General features: G+C 55.5%; 2 protein-coding genes across 6 annotated transcripts in view; one reads left to right on the top strand and one right to left on the bottom strand.

Moving 5' to 3' along the window:
- Window positions 1-5,083: 5,083 nt before the first annotated feature.
- Window positions 5,084-12,189, top strand: FUZ (fuzzy planar cell polarity protein). Of its 3 annotated transcripts, none has more exons than XM_030942812.1 (11): window positions 5,084-5,400; window positions 5,659-5,780; window positions 6,060-6,144; window positions 6,726-6,794; window positions 6,958-7,062; window positions 8,813-9,010; window positions 9,132-9,227; window positions 9,552-9,658; window positions 9,737-9,801; window positions 9,878-9,955; window positions 11,682-12,189. In XM_030942812.1, exons 1-11 carry the CDS (start codon window positions 5,290-5,292, stop codon window positions 11,903-11,905), a joined length of 1,260 nt encoding a protein of 419 aa, XP_030798672.1. In that variant the 5' UTR covers window positions 5,084-5,289; the 3' UTR covers window positions 11,906-12,189. The 3 variants fall into 3 exon arrangements, with proteins under 3 accessions (XP_030798672.1, XP_030798673.1, XP_010367810.1); XM_030942813.1 differs by having other exon boundaries at window positions 5,085-5,276; XM_010369508.2 differs by having other exon boundaries at window positions 5,087-5,400; window positions 9,881-9,955.
- Window positions 11,942-21,476, bottom strand: part of AP2A1 (adaptor related protein complex 2 subunit alpha 1) — a 45,102-nt gene continuing 35,567 nt past the window's right edge. The window contains exons 8-24 of one of the 3 annotated variants that reach the window (XM_010369509.2): window positions 19,909-20,059; window positions 19,366-19,534; window positions 19,096-19,233; window positions 18,638-18,820; window positions 17,701-17,798; window positions 17,138-17,369; window positions 16,875-17,042; window positions 16,622-16,782; window positions 16,169-16,234; window positions 15,765-15,821; window positions 15,575-15,657; window positions 15,377-15,466; window positions 13,477-13,600; window positions 13,275-13,391; window positions 13,111-13,180; window positions 12,799-12,933; window positions 11,942-12,375 (exon numbers count right to left, since the gene is read on the bottom strand). In XM_010369509.2, the coding sequence (XP_010367811.1) occupies window positions 12,298-12,375; window positions 12,799-12,933; window positions 13,111-13,180; window positions 13,275-13,391; window positions 13,477-13,600; window positions 15,377-15,466; window positions 15,575-15,657; window positions 15,765-15,821; window positions 16,169-16,234; window positions 16,622-16,782; window positions 16,875-17,042; window positions 17,138-17,369; window positions 17,701-17,798; window positions 18,638-18,820; window positions 19,096-19,233; window positions 19,366-19,534; window positions 19,909-20,059 (2,120 nt within the window). In that variant the 3' untranslated portion in view covers window positions 11,942-12,297. The other 2 variants (XM_010369510.2, XM_030942811.1) reach the window with 2 other exon arrangements.

The following is a 21,476-nucleotide window of genomic DNA, read 5'->3' as shown; positions in this document are numbered from 1 at the left end:
CAGCCGCCATCTTTGAGCGGGGCGTCTGGGTCCGCCTCTTGTCTCAAAGGGAGGGGCAGGAGACCTGGTTGCTATGCAACGCGTACGCTGCCCTTGTTTTCGTTTTTGTGTTTTGTTTCCTTTGTTTTCTTGTTTTTTGTTTTCGAAACGGGAGTCTCGCCCTGTCGCCCAGGCTGAAGTGCAGTGGCGCGATCTCGGCTCACTACAACCTCCGCCTCCCGGGTTCAAGCGATTCTCCTGCCTCAGCCTTCCGAGTAGCTGGGATTACAGGTGCCCGCCACCAGGCTCCGCTAATTTTTGTATTTTTAGTAGAGAAAGGGTTTCACCATGTGGGCCAGGCTGTTCTCGAACTCCTGACCTCAAGTGATTCGCCCGCCTTGGATTCCCAGAGTGCTAAGATTACAGGCCTGAGCCACAGCGCCGGGACCTCTGCCCTTGTTTTCTAACCGTTAGATTAGGTTTCTGATTCTGTTCTTTCGGGCGCGCGGACTGGGGGAGGGAGGCGAGAAGGATCCAATCACATCGGCGGAAACGAGGTTACTAGGCAACGCTTTAAGGTCGTCCTCAACTTGGAAGGTAGGGCAGTTGTTTTCCCCCTGAAAAGAAGCCGAACACCAACCCAAGTGTGGGTTGCTTAGCAACACCTGAGCGTTGTTTTCGGGGAGAGGAGCCAGAAACTGGCCTAAAACATAAATACATTCCAGGTAGATTAAACATGTAAGTGCAACAAATGAAACTCGGAAACTATCTGAAGGAAAAAAATCTTAATGACTGCCATGGAGTTTCTTAGCACTACAGCAAAGCCAGAAAACGTAATCTTTATTAATTTTTCCAAAAAGACTGCATAAACCAAGTTGAAAAATACACTACCAACTGGGAAAATCTATCTAACGTGTTTGTTGACAGAAATGTGCTACACAAATCTTATTGATGAATAATATAGAAAAATAGAAACACTTCATTACTATTATCTTTTTAATTTTAAGCTTTTCAGACAGGGTCTCTTTCTGTTGTGCAGGTTGGAGTGCAGTGGCCCAATCTTGGCTCACGGCAGCCTCTACTGCTCACACTGGAGCCACTCTTCTGCCTGTAGAGCAGATGGGACCACAGCCGCGCACCACCACTCCCAGCTAATTTTTAATTTTTTTTTTTTTTTTTTTTTTTTTTTTTATGAGACGTTGTATCACTCTGTCTCCCAGGCTGGAGTGCAGTAGCGCAATCTCGGCTCACCGCAAGCTCCGCCTCCCGGGTTCACGCCATTCTCCTGCCTCAGCCTCGCGAGTACCTGGGACTACAGGCGCCCGCCACCACGCCGGGCTTGTTTTCTGTTGTTGTTTTTTTTTGTTTGTTTTTTGTATTGTTAGTAAAGATGGGGTTTCACCGTGTTAGCCAGGATGGTCTCGATGTCCTGACCTCGTGATCCGCCCGCCTCGGCCTCCCAAAGTACTGGGATTACAGGCGTGAGTCACCGCGCCTGCCCTAATTTTTCAATTTTTTGTAGAGATGGGGTCTCACTATGTTGCCCTGGCGTGTCTCAAACTCGTGGGCTGAAGCGATCCCAGGTGTAAGCCACCATGCCCTGCCACTTTATATTTACTTTAATAGAAAGAAACCTGACCAGAACCGGATGCCGTGGCTCACGTCTGTAATCCCAGCACTTTGGGAGGCTGAGGTGTGTAGATCACCTGAGGTCACGGGTTCAAGACCAGCCTGGCCAACATGGTGAAACTCCAGCTACTAAAAATACAAAAATTAGCCGTCGTGGTGGGCGTCTGTAATCTCAGCTACCTGGGAGGCTGAGGCAGGAGAATCGCTTGAACCTGGGAGGCAGAGGTTGCAGCGAACTGAGATTGTGCCACTGCACTCCAGCCTGGGTGGCAGAGTTAGACTCCGTCTCAAAAACAACAAACAAATAAAAAGAAACCTGACTAGTTTCACACACACACACACACACACACACACACACACACACACACACACACACACACAATTTTGAATGGCCAATCAATATTTAAAAATATGATCTTCAGCAGGGCGCGGTGGCTCACGCCTGTAATTCCAGCACTTTGGGAGGCCGAGGCGGGCGGATCACGAGGTCAGTATCACTGGGCGTGGTGGTGCACGCCTGTAATCCCAGCTACTCGCGAGGCTGAGGCAAGGAGAATCGCCTAGAACCTGGGACCCGGGAGGCGGAGGTTGCAGTGAGCCGAGATCACGCCACTGCACTCCAGCCTGGGCGACAGAGCGAGACTCCATCTCAAAAAATATAAATAAAAATTAAGAAAAAAAAAAACAGGCCGGGCGCAGTGGCTCACGCCTGTAATCCCAATACTTTGGGAGGCCGAGGCAGGCAGATCACGAGGTCAGGAGATCGAGACCATCCTGGCTAACACGGTGAAACCCCGTCTCTACTAACATACAAAAAAAAAAAAATTAGCCGGGTGTAGTGGCGAGTGCCTGCAGTCCCAGCTGCTCGGGAGGCTGAGGCAGGAGAATGGCGTGAACCCGGGAGTCGGAGCTTGCAGTGAGCCGAGATGGCGCCACTGAACTCCAGCCTGGGCCACAGAGCGAGAGGCTGTCTGAAAAAAATAAAAATAAAATAAAAACCATAATCTCCACCAATTGAAAGTGCTTTCAGAAAGCCCAATGATACAGCTTTTTACTTTTATCATTTTAAATTATTTTTAATTGGGTTTTTTTTTTTTTTTTTACAAAATCTTGCTCGCCCAGGCTAGAGTGCAGTAGGGCAATGTCGGCTCGCTGCAGCCTCCACCTCCCTGGTTCCACTGATGCTCCTGCCTCAGCCTCCAGAGTAGCTGGGACTACAGGCGTGTGCCACACCACCGGCAAATATTTGTATTTTTGATGAAGACAGGCTTTTACCATGTTGGCCAGGCTGGTCTCAAACTCCTGTCCTCAGGTGATCCACCCACTTTGGCCTCCCAGAGTGCCCGTATTACAGGCAGTGAGCCTGCGGAAGCCTTTTTTTTTTTTTTTTTTTTTTTTGAGACAGTCTCATTTGCTGAAGCCTTTTAAAGCAAATCCGTACAATCATATCATTTTACTCCTGTGTGCTTGGCAGGCATCTTTCCCAATTTTATGAACACTTTCTTACATTACTGGTATGCCATTGTTACCTGTAACAAAATTAACTTCTTAGTATCATCTAACAGTAAGTGTGTAATCAAACGTTCCAATTGTCTCAAAATGTGTTTTTACAGTTGGTTTATTTGTATCAGCATCCAAACAAAGACCACACACATATTTAGACATTATGTCTCAAGTTTCTTTTCATCTAGAGCAGCTCCCTCCTTTTTTATGCCTGTGTAACTCAAATGTTAATAGTTATAAGGAAGATAAAAGTAATCCAGAAAAAGGAAAATAAAAATCAATAGACATGAAGGAAGATTAAAATGGTACCTAGGCCAGGCTTGGTGGCTCCCGCCTGATGTCCCAGCACTTGGAGACGCAGAGGTGGGTGGATCACTTGATCCCAGGAGTTCGAGACCAGCCTGGGCAACATAGCGACACCCAGTCTCTACAAAAAATACAAAAATTAACCCGACATGGTGGGGCACACCTGTAATCCCAGCTACTCAGGTGGCTGAGGCCGGAGAATCGCTTGAACCTGGGAGGCAGAGGTTGCAATGAGCCGAGATGGCTCCACTGCAGTCCACCCTGGGCGACAGAGCGAGACCCTGTCCCATCTCCCCCCGAAAAAAAAAAAAAAGGAAAGGATCTACTTTAGGAACTAGGAAAATTAAAAATTATGCTAGAAAAATGGGCTGATCTGGCCGGGCGCGGTGGCTCAAGCCTGTAATCCCAGCACTTTGGGAGGCCGAGCCGGGCGGATCGCGAGGTCAGGAGATGGAGACCATCCTGGCTAACACGGTGAAACCCCGTCTCTACTAAAAAATACAAAAAACTAGCCGGGCGCGGTGGCGGGCGCTTGTAGTCCCAGCTACTCGGGAGGCTGAGGCAGGAGAATGGCGTAAACCCGGGAGGCAGAGCTTGCAGTGAGCTGAGATCCAGCCACTGCACTCCAGCCTGGGTGACAGAGCGAGACTCCGTCTCAAAAAAAAAAAAAAAAAAAAAAAGAAAGAAAGATGGGCTGATCTGCATGAAGGAAGAGAGGAAGGGCAAAATGAATCATAAATACATTTATTATTACAATACTGCGTGTATCAAATAATAAAAATATTCATAAGGGCATTTTAAAAAGTCAATAAAATGCTGTCCAGTACTAGTTGACTAGTCTGGAGGAGTTCAACACGTAATTGGTCAAATCAATTTGTTACATCCACAAAATAGATTATAAAAATACATTATTAAGATGAAATAGACTTATAAACATGGGGAAAAAGAAAGTGTGGAAATGTTAGTATATTGATCATATTTGTGAAAACGTATGAATATTCTACGTTTAACTGTATTTTAGGAAAAAATTCGGGGATATTTTCACATTTTACATAGTATGCTACCATGTATAAGTTCATTACAGAAATGATGTTATTTTTATTATTCTGGACAACAAAGGATTTCCTTGTTTTCTTTTTTCCAATAATAAAAACAACCATTTTTTTTTTTGGTGGTTACTAGGCAGCGATAGCTGGACTCAACCACCCTCGAATGTTGGGGGGAGACGGTGTTTTTCTCGATTTCGCCCCAAGGAGGGTGCTCGGACTTCGACGTGCCGCCATCTTTGAGCAGGGCACAGCTGTTTACAGCTTTGGAATGGAAATCTGGCTGAATGGTGGTTGCTTGGCAACGCCCAGCCACGGTCGCCATCTTTGAGTAGGGCACGTTGTTTACTACTGTAACAACCTAGAGGGAATATGGTTGCGAGGCAACGCTTTGGGATCGTCCCAATCTTTGATCGGGGCACAACTGTTTTTCCCGTTTAGAGTGTAAATCACCAAAGCCTACAGGATGGTGGCTAGGCAAGGCCTTGGCGCAGTCATCATCTTCAATCTGGCCTCTTGGTTCTCCTTACCTCCTCCGAGAAACAAGAAAGCTTTGCCAATTCAATTAGCCGCCATCTTTGTTAGGGGTACCATGACTTCCGGCTGGGGCGGAAGAGAACCTAATGGGCTTGGGGGAGGTGCCTGAATAGGGTTTGAGGGTCTGTTTGAGTTGGGTGAAGAAGGCGGGAAATTAATCCTCTTCCAATCAGCTCCCCATCTCGCCCTCTGGCGGCTCCGGACCACAGGCCGAGTTACTGTGATTACCGGCACGCTCCAAGACCGGCACTGACAGTCCCCACGTGGGGGACCGCGGTGGGAGTCCTAAATGGGGGAGGAGGGGACGGGCGGCACGGTTCATCTGCTGTGCCTCGCGGCGTCAAGCGGGGTCCCCCTGTTCTGCAGGAGCAGTCGCGGCGGCGCCCCCGCCCGTCAGCAGGTGGGGCCTTGGACGCCTGTATCTAAACCGAAGGGGGTTCGGTGTTTTGACTCTGGGTCTTCAAGGCAGTAGGGGCTGGGGAGGTTTCAGTGTTGAGTTTGTAGGACCGAGGAGGCAATGCACCAATAAGCCTGGTTCCCCAAAGAGGCACTGCCAGGGTATATGGAAAGAGGATGGGGCTGGGAGCTGGCACGCTTAGGTCCTAAGGAGGAGGGGATGGGGTGGTGCTCCTGTCTGATGTCCCTAACCCCTCCTTAGCTCCCGTTCTCTGTCATCGGTTCCCTCAATGGAGTCCATATGTTTGGGCAGAATCTGGAGGTGCAGCTGAGCTCTGCAAGGACCGAGAACACGACTGTGGTGTGGAAAAGCTTCCATGACAGGTCCCCAGGAGGGAATGTGGGACAGAGACAGGGCCTGGGTGATAGTCCATGTTGAAGATGACCTCAGAGGCCTTCCAGCTCTCTAAAACCAGCTGTTAATTTGGCTGTGGGATCTTTAGCAAGCCAGTTACCCTCCTTGATCCCTGATGTTTTCTATAAGAAAGGAAGGTTGGGCTGAGGGAGGATGTATCTGGTGTTCTGGAATCGATGGGCGGACTCCAACACACCCCTTCCTGATTCCTAAGGCCTTGACTCATTCTTCTCACTTCCATTCCACAGCATCACCCTCATTGTTCTGTCATCTGAGGTGGGCATCTCTGAGCTGAGGCTGGAGAGACTACTCCAAATGGTGTTTGGAGCCATGGTGAGACTCACCAGTCCTCTTTTCTCCCCAAACCAGAATCTGAGATCTCAGCATCCTTCTCCCTCAGACCTAGGAGTCCAGACCACCAACACTTCCTCACTCAGAACCCAGGAATCTTTTTTTTTTTTTTTTTCCTTTTGAGACGGAGTCTCGCTCTGTTGCCCAGGCTGGAGTGCAGTGGCATGATCTTGGCTCACTGCAACTTCCGCCTCCCAGGTTCAAGTGATTCTCGTGCCTCAGCTTCCCAAGTAGCTGGGATTACAGGCATGCGCCACCATGCCCAGCTAATTTTTGTATTTTTTGTAGAGACAGGGTTTCACCGTGTTGGCCAGGCTGTTCTCAAACTCCTGACCTCAAGTGATCCACCCACATTGGCCTCCAAAAGTGCTGGAATTACAGGCATGAGCCACTGCGTCCAGCCCAGCCAGAACCCAGGAATCTTGACCCCCCCCCCCAGTCCCCAGACCCAGAAGTGGGAGTCCTAGCCGCCTCTTCCTTCAGACCCAGGAGTTCGAGTCCCAGCCTCTCCTCTCTTAGAACTAGTTGCCCAGGGCCCATCCTCTCCTATATGGTTCTCCTAGGTCCTTCTTGTGGGACTTGAAGAACTGACCAATATCCGCAATGTGGAGAGACTGAAGAAGGACTTGAGGGTGAGGTTGCAGGGCATGAGGGTGGGAAGTTAGGATACCTGGGCACTGCCATTTGGGAACTACAGTTCCCAGCAGCCCCTGGGGCAGCCTGGTCCCACAGGTTCTTGATTGTCTGACCCTGGGCCCTCCTGAATGCTAGGCTGGTCCCTTCTTATTCTCCTAGGCCAGCTACTGCCTCATCGACAGCTTCCTAGGGGACTCAGAGCTCATCGGGGACCTGACCCAGTGTGTGGACTGTGTGATTCCTCCAGAGGGGTCCCTCTTGCAGGTACTGGGGATGCTATGGAAATACCTGTTCCGCTGGCCCTGGCTCAGTCCTCATCCTCTTTCTTCTGGACCATTGTCCCAACCTCCTCCTATCCTCTCAGCTTCCAGTCCTATCCCCACCTGGTCCCAGAAGAATCTTTTCTCTCTTTTTTTTTTTTTTTTTTTTTTTTTTTTTTTGAGACGGAGTCTCGCTCTGTCACCCAGGCTGGAGTGCTGTGGCCGGATCTCAGCTCACTGCAAGCTCCGCCTCCCGGGTTCACGCCATTCTCCTGTCTCAGCCTCCCGAGTAGCTGGGACTACAGGCGCCGCCACGTCGCCCGGCTAGTTTTTTGTAGTTTTTAGTAGAGACGGGGTTTCACCGTGTTAGCCAGGATGGTCTCGATCTCCTGACCTCGTGATCCGCCCGACTCGGCCTCCCAAAGTGCTGGGATTACAGGCTTGAGCCACCGCGCCCGGCCTATCTTTTCTCTTTTTATTGTTTTTCTTTTCTTTTTTCTTTCCTTTCTCTCTTTTTATTTGAGACGTAGTTTTACTCTTGTTGCCTGGGTTGGAGTGCAGTGGCACGATCTCAGCTCACTGCAGCCTCTGCCTCCTGGGTTCAAGCAATTATTCTGCCTCAGCTTCCGGAGTAGCTGGGATTATAGGCACCCGCCCCTACGCCCGGCTAATTTATTGTATTTTTAGTAGAGATGGAGTTTTGCCATGTTGGCCAAGCTGGTCTCAAACTTCTGACACCTGCCTTGGCCTCCCACAGTGCTGGGATGACAGGCGTGAGCCACTGCACCTGGGCCATCTTTCTTTTCTGAGACAGGGTCTCGCTCTGTCATCCAGGCTAGAGCGCAGTGGCTCAGTCATAGCTCACTGCAGCCTTGAACTCCTGGATTCAAGTGATCCTCTCATCTCAGCCTCGCCAATAGCTGACACTATAGGCACGCGTCACCACATTCAGCTAATTTTTTTTTTTAAGAGATGTACTGGGGTTGGGGATGGGTGTCCACTAAGTTGCCCAGGCTGGTCTCAAACTCCTGGGCTCAAGCATTCCTCCCCCCTCAGCCTCCCATAGTGCTCGGATGACAGGTGTGAGCCATCACACCCGTCCACCACAAGAATCCTACTATATCCAGAGCTGGCCCTGCCCCTTTCCTGCTCACGGCCCTCCCACAGCCTCCATCTCCCCCAGGACAAGGTCCCAGCCCCTCAGCCTGGTGTTTGAAGGCCTGTGGCATGTGGCACCCCCTAACCTGTTGCTAAATCCACAATCTGCCTCCACCCAGCTGCCTCACAGACCCTAGAGATCCCAACAACTTTCCAACCTTGGTACCTGCTCTTCCTCCCGCCTCTCAGATCTCTAGCTACCCCTACTTAAACACTGCTCTTGCTGAGTTGCCTGGTGTGGGCGCCTCCCAGCAGTGTGACTCTCAGCAGGTGACTTGGCTTCTCTACATTGCTGACGGTGCCTACTCAGCATGTAACAGGCCTCGATGAACAGCAGCTGCTGTGGTTACATCATTAGCTTCAGTTCGCACACCCAGGCTAGGTGTGTAATCAGACTTCACAGTGTGAGTTGGGGATGTGACTTCGTATGAAGGTGAAGGAACTCAGGCTCAGAGAGGGTGAGACGCAGGAGCATGGCCACTCCACGAGCTTGGGGCTGGCTGTGGGTTTCTCCCCATTCCCTGCCCACCTGGGAGGTCGCTGCCACCCCCTACACCTGTCTGCTGACTCCCAGTCCTCCCGCCTCCCTTACCCAGGAAGCCCTCTCCGGGTTCGCTGAGGCCGCGGGCACGGCATTCGTCAGTCTGGTGGTGTCGGGCCGGGTGGTGGCAGCAACTGAAGGTTGGTGGCGGCTGGGGACGCCCGAGGCCGTGCTGCTCCCCTGGCTGGTGGGGTCCCTGCCGCCTCAGACCGCTCGCGACTACCCGGTGTACCTGCCGCACGGCAGCCCCACGGTGAGTGGGTGGGGCGGACGGAACAGAGGGATGTGACCTGGGGGCCGAGTCGCCAGGAAGCGGGATCTGCGATGGAAAGGGGCGGGGCCCGCGGTCAGCCCCAGCCTGTGCCCTGCTTCAGGTCCCACACCGGCTCCTGACCCTGACACTGCTGCCGAGCCTGGAGCTGTGTCTACTCTGCGGGCCAAGCCCACCCCTCAGCCAGTTGTATCCACAGGTGAACCCGCGCCGTCCCGCTTTCCCCCTTAGGACACCCTGTACCTGCAGAGCCCTTCCCCACCACCCTGCCCTGCCGGCGGCTTCTTTCTCCAGCCCCGCTTCTTCTGGACTGCGCTCCAGTCATTCACCTTCCCCACAAGATCGGCCACTCCCGCGCTTTCTCTGTCCTCCCAGGCCTCGCCCCTTCCCTGGTCCCTTCTGCCCTCCGCCCTCCACTGTTCTCGTAGGCCTCGCCCCTCCCGATTGACCACGCCCCTATCGTGCACTCCCCGGCCGGCCCCGCCTTCCCATGACCATGACCCAATGACCACGCCCCCTGCAGCTTCTGGAGCGCTGCTGGCAGCCACTGCTGGACCCGTTGCGGGCCTGTCTGCCGCTGGGACCCCGAGCGCTGCCCAGTGGCTTCCCCCTTCACACAGACATCCTCGGGTAGGGCTCGGATGGAGGGAGTGGGTTGGGGGTCATGTCCTCTTCCCCAGCCATGACATTCCCTTCCCTTTCCCACAGGCTGCTGCTCCTCCACCTGGAACTGAAACGCTGCCTTTTCACCGTGGAGCCCTTGGGGGATAAAGGTGACTGAGGACAGGGGCAGGGGCAGGAGGAGCGTGGGCCGGGGAGGGGCTCTGCATCACCGCCTTTTCCTCCCAGCAGAGCCTTCACCAGAACAGCGCCGGCGCCTCCTCCGAAACTTCTATACCCTGGTCACCTCCACGCACTTCCCACCAGGTCAGCGGCAGGCACAGTGCTCCCACTGCGCAGGCGGGAACACTGAGTCTCTGGTCACGCAAAGTGGGAGTAGGAGGTGGGGTTGGAGGAACCGGAGGAACCCAGCATGCACTGGGGCAGAGGGCTGTGGTTTTCCTTGAGATCTGAGAATTGATGCAGATGGGAAGGGCGATCCTCTTAGCAATACACATGGCAAACACGGCAGCAACACAGGAGCTCCAGTAGCCTTTTCCAGGAGGGAAGGGAGGGGAAGGGAGGTCCCTGCCTGGCTTCAGAACCTCCTAGATCATAGTTAACAATAGTTGGCGGGGTGCGGTGGCTCAAGCCTGTAATCCCAGCACTTTGGGAGGCCGAGATGGGCGGATCACGAGGTCAGGAGATCGAGACCATCCTGGCTAAAACAGTGAAACCTGTCTCCACTAAAAAAAAAAAAATACAAAAAACTAGCCGGGCGAGGTGGCGGGCGCCTGTAGTCCCAGCTACTAGGGAGGCTGAGGCAGGAGAATGGCGTAAACCCGGGAGGCGGAGCTTGCAGTGAGCTGAGATCCGGCCACTGCACTCCAGCCTGGGCGACAGAGCGAGACTCCATCTCAAACAAAAAACAAAAAACAAAAAAACAAAACAATAGTTAACACTGAGACCTCATCTCTTCCTAGTGCCTTTACATGTAATGAAAGAATGAGGCCGGGCGCGGTGGCTCAAGCCTGTAATCCCAGCACTTTGGGAGGCCGAGACGGGCGGATCACGAGGTCAGGAGATCGAGACCATCCTGGCTAACACGGTGAAACCCCGTCTCTACTAAAAAAATACAAAAAACTAGCCGGGCGCGGTGGCGGGCGCCTGTAGTCCCAGCTACCCGGAGGCTGAGGCAGGAGAATGGCGTAAACCCGGGAGGCGGAGCTTGCAGTGAGCTGAGATCTGGCCACTGCATTCCAGCCTGGGCGACAGAGCGAGACTCCGTCTCAAAAAAAAAAAAAGAAAGAAAGAAAGAATGAAATCACTTTATCCTCACAAGCGAGGACTATCCTGTTACCTTATCATTCCCATATTACAGATGAGGAAACTGAGGCTCAGCTCATGAGTGGCACAGCCGTATTCGAACATAGGGGATCTGGCTCCCATATCCACACAGTCCAGCACTCTGCACTACTGCCGAAAGCACAGACTTTGCTGATAGGCTTAGGGGATGGGGGAGGTTTTCACAGATGCTGGGTTAGAAAGGAAAAATTGTAGAACCCATAAAGGCCCAGAGAGACAAAGGGAAGGACCTGGGATGGCGCTGTGACCCCAGTGAAGCCCGGATGAATGCAGCACAGTGGTCAAGAGCTCCATCTGGGGGGCTACACCCCTTCTTAGCTGTGCGACTCCATCTCTCCCTGGCCCCTGCCTGCTTCCCTCCACCCACCTCATGCAGTGGGGTGGGCGGGCTCCTGTGTTTCTGCCGTGTTTGCCATGTGTATTGCTAAGAGGATTGCCTGCAGCTGCAGTTTCCCCAGGAAAATGGGGGCCAAGGATGAGAAAGAGGAAGAGGGTGAGCTGAGTGAGAGCATCACAGTCTTCAAGTTGCTGACAGCCAGCTAGAGCCCTGAGGCCCTGCCCTGGCAGGAGGCTCCCAAAACCTGTGCTCAGAGACCCCACGCGTTCAGAACTTGGGCCCAGGATGTGGTGTGGCTTCCAAAGGTTAGCATGCTACTTGTCACCTCAGTGCCCCCTGTTCTTTCCCCAGAGCCAGGGCCACCAGAGAAGACAGAAGGTGGGGTCTACCAGGCCCAGCTGCCCAGAGCCTGCTACCTGGTGTTGGGGACTGAGGAACCAGGCAAAGGAGTGCGTCTGGTGGCCCTGCAGCTGGGGGTTCGGCGGCTGCTGCTGCTGCTGTCTCCCCAGAGTCCCAGCCATGGGCTGCGAAGCCTGGCCACCCACACACTGCATGCCCTCACCCCACTTCTTTGACTACCTAGCAGTGGGTGATGGACACAGAAATGGGGCTGTTAGCGTCTCTCTGTTTATTCGCTCACAATAATACACAGCCCCTGGATGGGGAGGGGGTAGGGGGGCTACAACAGGGTGGGGTGGGAGGGGAGGAGGCATCCACTTCCCTGGCCCCTCTCCCCTCTGTGCTTGGGAGGGGGGAAGGAAGGGAGGGGGCTCCCCCTAACCCCCCAGAATGTAAACAGCAGCAGATGAACAAAAATAAAAATACAAAAGGCCGGAGGAAGGTCCCAGGCATCCCCCAATCCCTGGCGTCTTCTCTGTCACCAGTGGAGGTCCCCCATCCACCAAAGCTGCCTCAGTCCAAGGGGCTGCCCAGTGCCGGCCACATCCCCGGGGGCAGAGTCCAGGGCTCAGAACTGCTGTGCCAGCAGCTCACACAGGTGACGGGAGACGGGCTCCTTGCTGGTGCGCAGGGTCAGCCGATACATCTGGGTGGGGGCATTGGGGGCAGAACTCAGAGGAGATAGGGAGCCCAGGGAAGTGGGGACACAAGGGATATAGAAGGAAGAAGGATAAAGGGGCCAGAACAGTGATACAAGACACAGGGGAGAAGAATGTAAGAATGAAATCAACAGAGGAGCCAGAAAGGAGGGAAATTATAAATGAGGAGAGAAAGGTGGAAACGATATGGAAAGGTAGAAATCAGGGAGGGACAGGAAGAGGAGAGGAAGACCAGAGGTTGGAGACAGGAGAGAAGATGGATGGATAAAGAGGAGGAAAAGTGGACAAAGAGATGCGAGAGGAGAAGGGTCAAAGGGGGGACGTGAATTGAACAGTGAGGCAGGAAGAGTGGGCGCAGAGATGACAGGCGGCCTTCCTGCCCACCTCAGGCCTCCCACAGCAGCACTCACCTGGGCCTGGGCGTTGGGCTCCAGCCGGAGCAGACAGCCCACCTGCAGGGCTTTAGTCTGGATGATCCCCGCCCCCACGAAGTTCTCAGGGTTGGGGTCCACATTGTCCAGGAGAGCAGAGCCAAACCCCAGAAGCTGAGAGGGAGGGGGGCCGCCGTCAGAGAGTGCCAGAGCTGTTAGTTACCACACAGTGGCATCCCAGATCCCAAAAACCTTTGGGGATGGGAATTGGCCCCACTTTACAGATGGGAAAACAGAGGCTCAGAGAAGCAAAGCAGCCCTAGGCCGGCAAACACGCCCGCGGTCTCTCACCTTGGCCTTAGTAACTTCTGCGTCCATGGGGTGGTTGGCTTTGAAGATTTTCTGCGCCTCCTGTTGAGGGCTGGGGACCGGGAAGGTTCAAGTCAGGGACCTGGATAGCCTGACCCGCCCACCCGGAGGCGCGGCTTTGGCTCCGCCCCCTCCCCACCCCTCACAGGCTCAGCTGCTTCCAGCGCTGGAAGAAATCCTGGGCCGCCATCTCTGTGGGCTGGAAGAACTTGTTGATGGTCACTGGGAGCTTCAGGGTGAAAGCCTGGGGGGCGCCACCATACCTGGTGGGGTGAGGGGTAGGCTCCGTTAAGGCCCCGCCCCTCGCCCCGGAGGCCCCGCCCACCGGCCGCGCCGCACCTCACTTACCGGAAGCGCACGGACAGCAGCGGGGGCGTCAGGAAGTCCCGCAGACACTCGATATTGAGCACCTGCTGCACCTGCGCGCCGCCATCCACCTGCGCAGCCACGCGCTTGGTCTGAACAGCCAGCTGTGCCCGCCAGCGGTCAAGGAAGCCAGACAGAGGAGGCGGGCCCCTGGGAAGTCTGGGTCAGGAACCCCAGAGCTGCCGGCAGCTCCCGCCTGCAGGTCTTTGAGGGACCCCATGGTGCAATCCTGGACTCAATCCTACAAGGTTCAACTACAAAGTTCATGCTATGGAAACCTCTGAGGCGCCCCCTAGGTGCCTCCTTTGGCCTCCCACAATGTCACACCGCACTGAGACATAATAGTATTAGCTCTGGAGGCTGACTTCAGTTTGAATCCCATCTCTTAACCACCTGAGTGGCTGTGTGCAGCCACTTAACCTCTCTCAGCCTCTGGACATGTGTAAGACTGGGCAACATGGCAAGACCCCATCTCTACAAAAAAATTAGCCAGGTGTGGTGATGTGCACCTGCACTCCCAGCTACTTGGAAGGCTGAGGCAGGAGGATGCCTTGAGCCCAGAAGATCGAGGCTGCAGTGAGCAGTGTTCGTGCCACTGCACTCCCGCTTGGGTGAGTGAGGCCCTGTCTCAACAAAAGGACATGTGTAAAATGTCCTCAGGAGTTGATGAAATAATCCAGCCGGGTGTGGTGGCTCACGCCTGTAATCCAGCACTTTGGGAGGCCAAGGTGGGAAGGATCACTGAGCCCAAGGGTTTGAGACAAGCCTGGGCAACACAGTGAGGCCTCATCACTATTTTTTTTAAAAATCCATTACAAGTACTTGTCTGTGGGCCCGGTACATGGTAAGTACACAAAGATGGTAGCAATTAGTGTTATCGTCATCTGCATCCGTGTCACTAGCCCACTGGGAAGGCCTGGGACTCATGTTCTCTTGCCACTGCCTCCACGGAGCTGCCTGCACGAGCCTCTGGAAATTATGGAAGACGGAATTTTGTTTCTGATTTTTTTGAGACAGGGTCTCACTCTGTCGCCCAGAATGGAGTGCAGTGGTACAATCTCGGCTCACCACAACCACCACCTCCCAGGCTCAAGCGATTCTCCTGTCTCAGCCTCCTGAGTAGCTGGGATTATAGGCGCGCACCACTACCACCCAGCTAGTTTTTGTATTTTTAGTGGAGATGGGATTTCACCATGTTGGCAAGGCTGGTCTTGAACTCCTGACCTCAAATGATTCGCTGGCCTCAGCCTCCCAGTGCTGGGATTACAGGCATGAGCCCCCACGCCCGGCCGGAAGGAGTTTTGGGGTCGAGCTTTTCTAATTTCATGAATGTGGAAATGGAGGCCCAGAGAAGGAACAGGGGGTACTGATACCTCCAGCCACCCTTCCAGGGTTTTCCAGATACTCTGATCTTCACAATAACCCTATGAGGAAGAGGAGGGTCTACATACACTTCACGGTGGGGACAGGAAGGCCCAGAGAGGCAAAGTGACTCAGCCTAGGTCATACAGGAGGAGGCCCTGGGTCTGGACCCGCAGGCCTGGCTTCTGAGTGCAGGAGGTGCTGGCATCATGACATGGAGCCCAGTGGAGGATGGCAGGACACGGAAGGTGCCAGATAGGGACAAACTGAAGCCTGGAGTAGGTGAGTTCTGGAAGTAATGCCTCCCACACACCACTTCACTGTCATCTCCTGTCCTGGGGGAAGGAACCCCACCCCCATCTTACAGATGCAGACACTGAATCTCAGAGAAGTAACTGTGTGCCCAAGAGGGGCTAAAGAGAAGTGTGGACCTGGGTCAGCCAGCTTCTCCACGATGAGGAAGGCCGACCTGGAGAGGCAGGCCTGGAGGCAGGAGGCTGGGCTGGGCCTGAGAGGATATGAGTCTGGAGGTCTCCGGGGTGGACCACAGTGGGTGAGAAATTCTGGAACTGCACCGAGGTCTTGTTGCCATAGAAGAGATACATGCGGCCTGCAGTAGGTGGGGGAGGCAGAGCTCCATTTGAGTCCCTCTGACCCCTTCCCCAGGCCCAACCCAAGGTCTCCCTCCCACCTATTCCCACAGTCCCCTGGGACACACCTAGGTTCTGCCGGAACTCTGACTTGACTCCGATCTGCAGCAGCTGGTTCTCGAACAGAACCCCGTTGTTCTTACACACAAACCTGGGTGGGAGTGGCAGGTGGCGCAGGATGACGGGGGTGCCTGTCTGCACCTGACCTAGGTTCTGCACCTGTCCCCATTCCCCTCCCCCACCTCTCCCAGGACTCACTTATTCAGCAATTCATCGGCTTCCGGAATGGGAGGGCCGATGTCTTCAGGACCTGGGCTGGAGGCAGGGAGCGGAGTGAGATGGGAAGGGACTTGGTGGGGAGGGGCAAAGACCCAGAGCGATTGAGTGTGAGAACAAACCCTAAGGACAGAACCCCAGAACCACATATCCAGACCCCTCACAGAGCTTCGAGGAACCTCACATCCATTCAGCAGTGGCCTCCAATGGGAATGGAACCCTGGTCCGTGCGCCCACATTGGCAGGCACCAAGTTTTCCTTTCCTCAAAGTCCCTGCCTCTGCTGCTCATCAGGAACCCGTTGACGAGAGCTCCCAGTCCTCTAACTCTCCCTGGGGACACCCGAGTCTGCCCCCCCGCGACCTCCCACCCCAGGCCACCCCTTACTCAGCAGCTGGAGCTGGGTCAGCCAGCAAAGCCATGGGGCTCTCGGGGGCAGGCGGCTCCAGCTCGCTGGGCCATCCAATCCCAGAGCAGACAAGAGAAGACAGGCGTGGCAGCCAATCCCAGATGGGCAGCAAGAGGGCCGGGGAGAGAGAGAGAGACAGAGAGGGAGAAGGGAAGGAGAGAAGGAGAAAAGGAAGAGCAGGCTGAGAAACGGTGACAGGAAAGGAGACAACGAAGGGTGGCCAGTGTCGGCGGAGTCCAGAGTGGCAGAGGGAGGGTGTGAGCAGGGAGGCTGGGACAGGGGAGGCAGCAGCCAGGGCTGGCAAAGGCATCGGGATGGAGAGAGGAGCGAGTAGGGGGCTGGGGAGGGGCTCAGGGAAAATGCAGGCAGAGGCCGAGAAGGGACAGCCCTGAGGGTGGCTGTTAGAAGGGGCCCGGGCCAGGGGGTGCTACCTAAGGAAGGCCTCCTCGGGGGTGGGCCCCAGGCTGGGCTGGGCGGCCGGGCCATCGAAGACGTCCACCAGGAGGTTCCCTGCCCCTGCAGAAGCTGGGGGTGCTGCCGGGGGAGGGGCTGCCCGCAGCCCCAGGAGGTCGGCGGAGGGCGAGGGCGTCGACTGTAGGAAGCACAGGTCACGGTGAGGACAGGTGGCACCCTGGCAGGACCCAGCCCCACGCACCCTGGCAGGGCCCACCCCAGGGGACTCACCACAGTGCTGGGGGTGGGCTCTACGCCCCCGTTGATGTCGTTGCTGCTTGGGTCCCTCCGGCCATCATCCAGGGCGCTGCCGGCCCCTGGCCCCTTCTTGCGTTTCAGCTTGGCCAGGATGGACGACTCGCGCTCGGGGAAGGGCGGCATCTCCTCCAGCACTGTGGCCTGGCGCGGTCGGGGTGGGGAAGGTCAGTTTGGGTCAGGAGGAGGGGAGAGCGAGAAGGGGGTGTGCCGGGGGCGGGGAGGGGCGGGGCTCTGACCAGGACGTCGGTGCTGGCCACCGAGCTGAGGGTGAGGTACTCCACGGCTCGCTGCTGCAGCTCCACATCAGCATTGCGCAGCTGGGAGCCGGCCCGCAGCACGGCCTGGATGGTGGCCTTGGTCTCGGGGAAGAGGTTGATGAACTTGATGTAGGTGGACAGCAGCAGCGCCCGCGTCGCCACGCTGCACAGGTGGAACTTGGAGTGGAGCAAGGAGAACTGCACTGGGGGGCTGTGCACGGGAGTGGGTGTCAACAGGGCCAGGCTCCACTGCCCTCTCCCAGAAACCCCCTCAAGAGGCGCCCCTCCCTGGGATGGACCTGTCCCAGGACCCCAGGCCACTGGAGAGGAGTGGCCCTCCCCAGGCACCAGGCAGGGGCCACAGTCACACTCTGTCCACGATCCTGGGACTGAGGCCCTCTCTTACCCTGCTAGGTGGGCTGGGGTGGAGGCCGAGAGGATGGGAGCCCATCACTGCCTACCCTGAGGCCCCTGGGGATCCCTCAAGCCCTGGATCCCTCCGAAGCATGTAGTGTTCCCCCTGCAGGCTGAGGCTCCCTCACCTGGAGCGGGGGTCCCCAGCAATCAGGTTCCCAAACTCCCCAAGGATGTAGCCGCCAACCTTCACCATGTTCTCATGACAGGCGGGGGCCTGGAGCGCCTGGCGGGGGCGGGGAAGGGTGTGGAGAGGACAAGAATGAGCGCCCTCTCCTGGAGCACTGGGTGCAACCACCTCCTGACTGGTGGAACCCTCAAAGCTCTGCTGCGGGTGGGGTTATAGGTGGTAAACTGAGGCACAAAAAGGTTGAGTGACCGGCCCAAGCTCACACAGGCAGTAAAACAGGGCTGTGAGCCGGGCGTGGTGGCTCATGCCTGTAATCCTAGCATTTTAGGAGGCTGAAGCGGGCAGATTGCCCAAGTTCAGGAGTTTGAAACCAGCCTGGGCAACATGGTGAAACCCCATCTCTATTAAAAATACAAACAAATTAGCTGGGTGTGGTGGCACGCGCCTGTAGTACCAGCTACTGGGGAGGCTGAGGCAGGAGAATGGTTCGACGCCGCGAGGCGCAGGTCACAGCAAGCCAAGATCACGCCAAGGCACTCACTCCCCAATCCAGCCTGGGCGACAGAGTGAGACTCCGTCTCCAAAAAACAAACTAACAAACCAAAAAAAAAAAAAAAAAAAAACAAACCAGGGCTGTGCAGGGTCCCTTTCCTGGGGCAGAGGGAAACAGGGAAACTACCGAGATCTGGGGGCCGGGACTGCACACCGGGCTCCCCAAGCCCATGGCCTGGGGACTCCTCACATCAGGAGGGTGGGAGGGACCCAGAGCCCTGGGTGTCCTGGGTTGGCCCAGAGAGGCAGAGGCCCCACTTTGAGGTCACAGCGGTGCAGGAGGAGGGTGGCCAGGGGCTGGCAGGCCCCGCAGCCCCAGCCGTCCTTGCTCTGCCTCTGGGTCCTGTCGTGGGGTCATGGGGGTCAGGGTCAGGAATGCTGACCTCAAAGACCGTCTTGGCGGCATAGCCCTGGACGTCATCACGGTTGGTGACGATCTGTAGCACACGGTACCACACCTCCTCACTCACGTAGTCGCCCGCGATGCGGATGAGGTTGAGGATGGTGTCCACATACCAGCTGTAGTCCACGGCGTACTTCTCAGCCAGGATGGCCACCTTCAGAACCTGCCGCCGGAGCGTGTGAGAGACAGAGTGCCCGCAGCCTGAGTCGGGCTTTCACTCACCTGGCTCTGGGATCACCACTGCCTCCATCTGGGGACTGAGGAGTCCAGGCCCCAGCCCCTCCTCCCTCAGACCCAGGAATCCAGGCCACCAGCCACCTCTCCCTCAGATCCAGGTATCCAGGCTCCAGCCCCTCTTCCCTCAGACCCAAGAGTCCAAGCCCCCAGTCACCCCCTCCCTCAGACCCACAAGTCCAGCCCGCACCCCACAGCACTCACGATCTCCTCGCGGATGGCATAGTCGGCCGTCTCCAGGTACCGCAGCATCTCCGACACAATCTGCTTGGCATTGCTCCGGTCACACATGGCGTAGAGGAGGTCAGCTGCCCGCTGCCGCACACTGACATCCCGCTCCGTCTGAGGGTGGAGAGCAGGGCCCAGGTGTGTTTTAGACTCCCTGTTGGCACAGGGTTGGCCACCCAAGGGCCTCTGAGCCTCTGGTCTTTCTGAGGGGGGTGGCAGGCCCAAGTGGGCTCCAAGGGGTCACACCTTGAGGGCATTGATGACGGTGTCAATGTGCGTCTTGACGGCTTCGTGGGAGAACTCAGAACTGGCCAGTGTGCACATGCTCTCCAGGGCCAGGTAGCGCAGGTTGGTCTCCCGGTGCTGCAGGAACTGGCCCAGCTGGTTGCAGGCCCGCACCAGGAGGTTGGGCTCACTGCCCACAGGGGCCACAAGAAAGGGATAGTGAGAGAAACTGACAGGAGGAGGTGGAGGACTCGGGCCCCAGCTGACCCACCTCACAGCCCCCAAGGATCTAGGTCTTAACCTTGCCGGCCTTACATTGCAGTCCTGCACCTCCAGTGACCCAGACAGCTGGGCCTTTGAGCCCAGAGAAAGATACCCAGCAATTCTGCCCCCAGGAAGCACCCCAGCACCAACCTCACAGGTGACACTTCACAGCCCCCTCCTCCTACTACCCTACCTAAAAGTCAAGATTCCCTGCCCTCTGCCTCGGACCCAGGAGTCCGGGCCTCCACGCCCCTCTTTCCTGACCCTGGGCATCAGGCCCTGGTGGGCCCAGGTGGGCACCTGTCATAATGGATGATGAGGCTGATGGTCTCGAAGAGGATGGCGTTCTTGGCGTTGGAGTGCTGCACCTTCTTGGATTTGGGGGGCTCCTGGGCCTTGTTGAGCACAGTCTCCAGACATTCCACCAGCCGCCCCTTCACAGCTGCATCCTCTGGGGAAACGAAGGGGACGCACCTGGCTGAGTGTCCTGCCCACCTGGCAAACCAGCTGGGGTGATGGCCATGCCCCAGCTCCTGTCTTCCAAGGGAGGAGCTTGGGGTGCCTCTGACCTTGAGAATTCTGCAGCTCAGGGCCAGGGTCTCTGCTCCCTCAACCTCTTCCCAGCCCAGCAGAGGAGGTGAGACCAGGCACCTCTGGAGACACAGGATCTATCACCAGTCCTGGGCTCTCCTCCTGCTCTGATCCTCTCGGGCAAGAAGTGGCACCCATGTGAGCCTCAGTTTCCTCATCTGCAGCTCTGAGGCTCCTCAGGTTTCTCACTGAGCAAAAGAAGCTCCAGGAACCTTCCCAAGAGATGCCCCCAAACCCAGGCCTTCCCAAGGACTGGTGTGAGTGCCGAGCAGCCCCTGACAAAAATGCACCAGCCACCCACCCAAGTGTCCGTTCAGCAAGAGACCACTGCAGGCACACTTGGTGCCATCCTCTGGGCCTAGAGGCTGGGAGGTCAAAGGAGGCAAGGCTCAACCAGGTGCCCCCTCACCCCCCAGAGCTCTCTACCACTGACAGATGCCAGCCAGAAGCTCACAGGAACACCAATCACTACATTTCCCAGAATGTGATGTCTTTTCAAGTGTATATAAGAGCAGTCAAGTGTTCTAGCAAAAAATGCTGCCACAAATCTACAGGAAAATTCACCAGATAGAGGAACAAGCTAAAAGACACCACAAGGCAGCAATGAGGCCAGTCGCCACCATGGGACACATGGCAATGGCATCTCCTGGTTTCTCCAGCAACAGGTGTGGGGGCTAGTCCAGACTACAAGAAATAACAAAGACAGAATCCAATTTAAATCCTGTTTTTGTAAACAGGGCAACTATGTCGCCCAGACTGATCTCAAACTCCTGGGCTCAAGCGATCCTTCTGCCTCAGTCTCCCAAAGTGCTGGGATTACAGTGTGAGCCACTAAACCTGGCAGAATCCAATTGAATATGTGATCCTAGACTGTACTGTGATATATATTCTGTTGTTTTTTTTTTCTTTTTTTTTTTTTTGAGACAGAGTCTCACTCTGTCACCCAAGATGGAGTACAGTGGCGCAATCTTGGCTCACTGCAACCTCCGCCTCCCGGGTTCAATCGATCCTCCCATCTCAGCCTCCTGAGTAGCTGGGACTACAGTCATGTACCACCACACCTGGCTAATTTTTTGTATTTTTTTGTAGAGATGGGGTTTCGCCACATTGCCCAGACTGGTCTCGAACTCCTGAGCTCAAGTGATCCTCCTGCCTCGGCCTCCCAAATTGCTGGGATTACAGGTATGAGCTGCTGTGCCTGGCCCAGAACAACATATTTAAAAGCAAAACATCATGATGTATGTAATTTACTTTTAAATATTTCAGAAGAAAATAAA

The sequence above is a fragment of the Rhinopithecus roxellana genome, chromosome 12, assembly GCF_007565055.1.
Source record: "Rhinopithecus roxellana isolate Shanxi Qingling chromosome 12, ASM756505v1, whole genome shotgun sequence".
NCBI classification, from domain to species: Eukaryota; Metazoa; Chordata; class Mammalia; order Primates; family Cercopithecidae; genus Rhinopithecus; species Rhinopithecus roxellana.
This window is presented reverse-complemented; position numbering and strand designations above follow the sequence as displayed.

Coding starts and splice junctions, on each gene's coding strand:
- FUZ (XM_030942812.1), top strand. CDS start 5,290: ATGGGGGAGGAGGGGACGGGCGGCACGGTTCATCTGCTGTGCCTCGCG. Junction 9,802..9,877: donor GGAGCCCTTGGGGGATAAAG/GTGACTGAGGAC, acceptor TTTTCCTCCCAG/CAGAGCCTTCACCAGAACAG. Junction 9,956..11,681: donor CTCCACGCACTTCCCACCAG/GTCAGCGGCAGG, acceptor TTCTTTCCCCAG/AGCCAGGGCCACCAGAGAAG.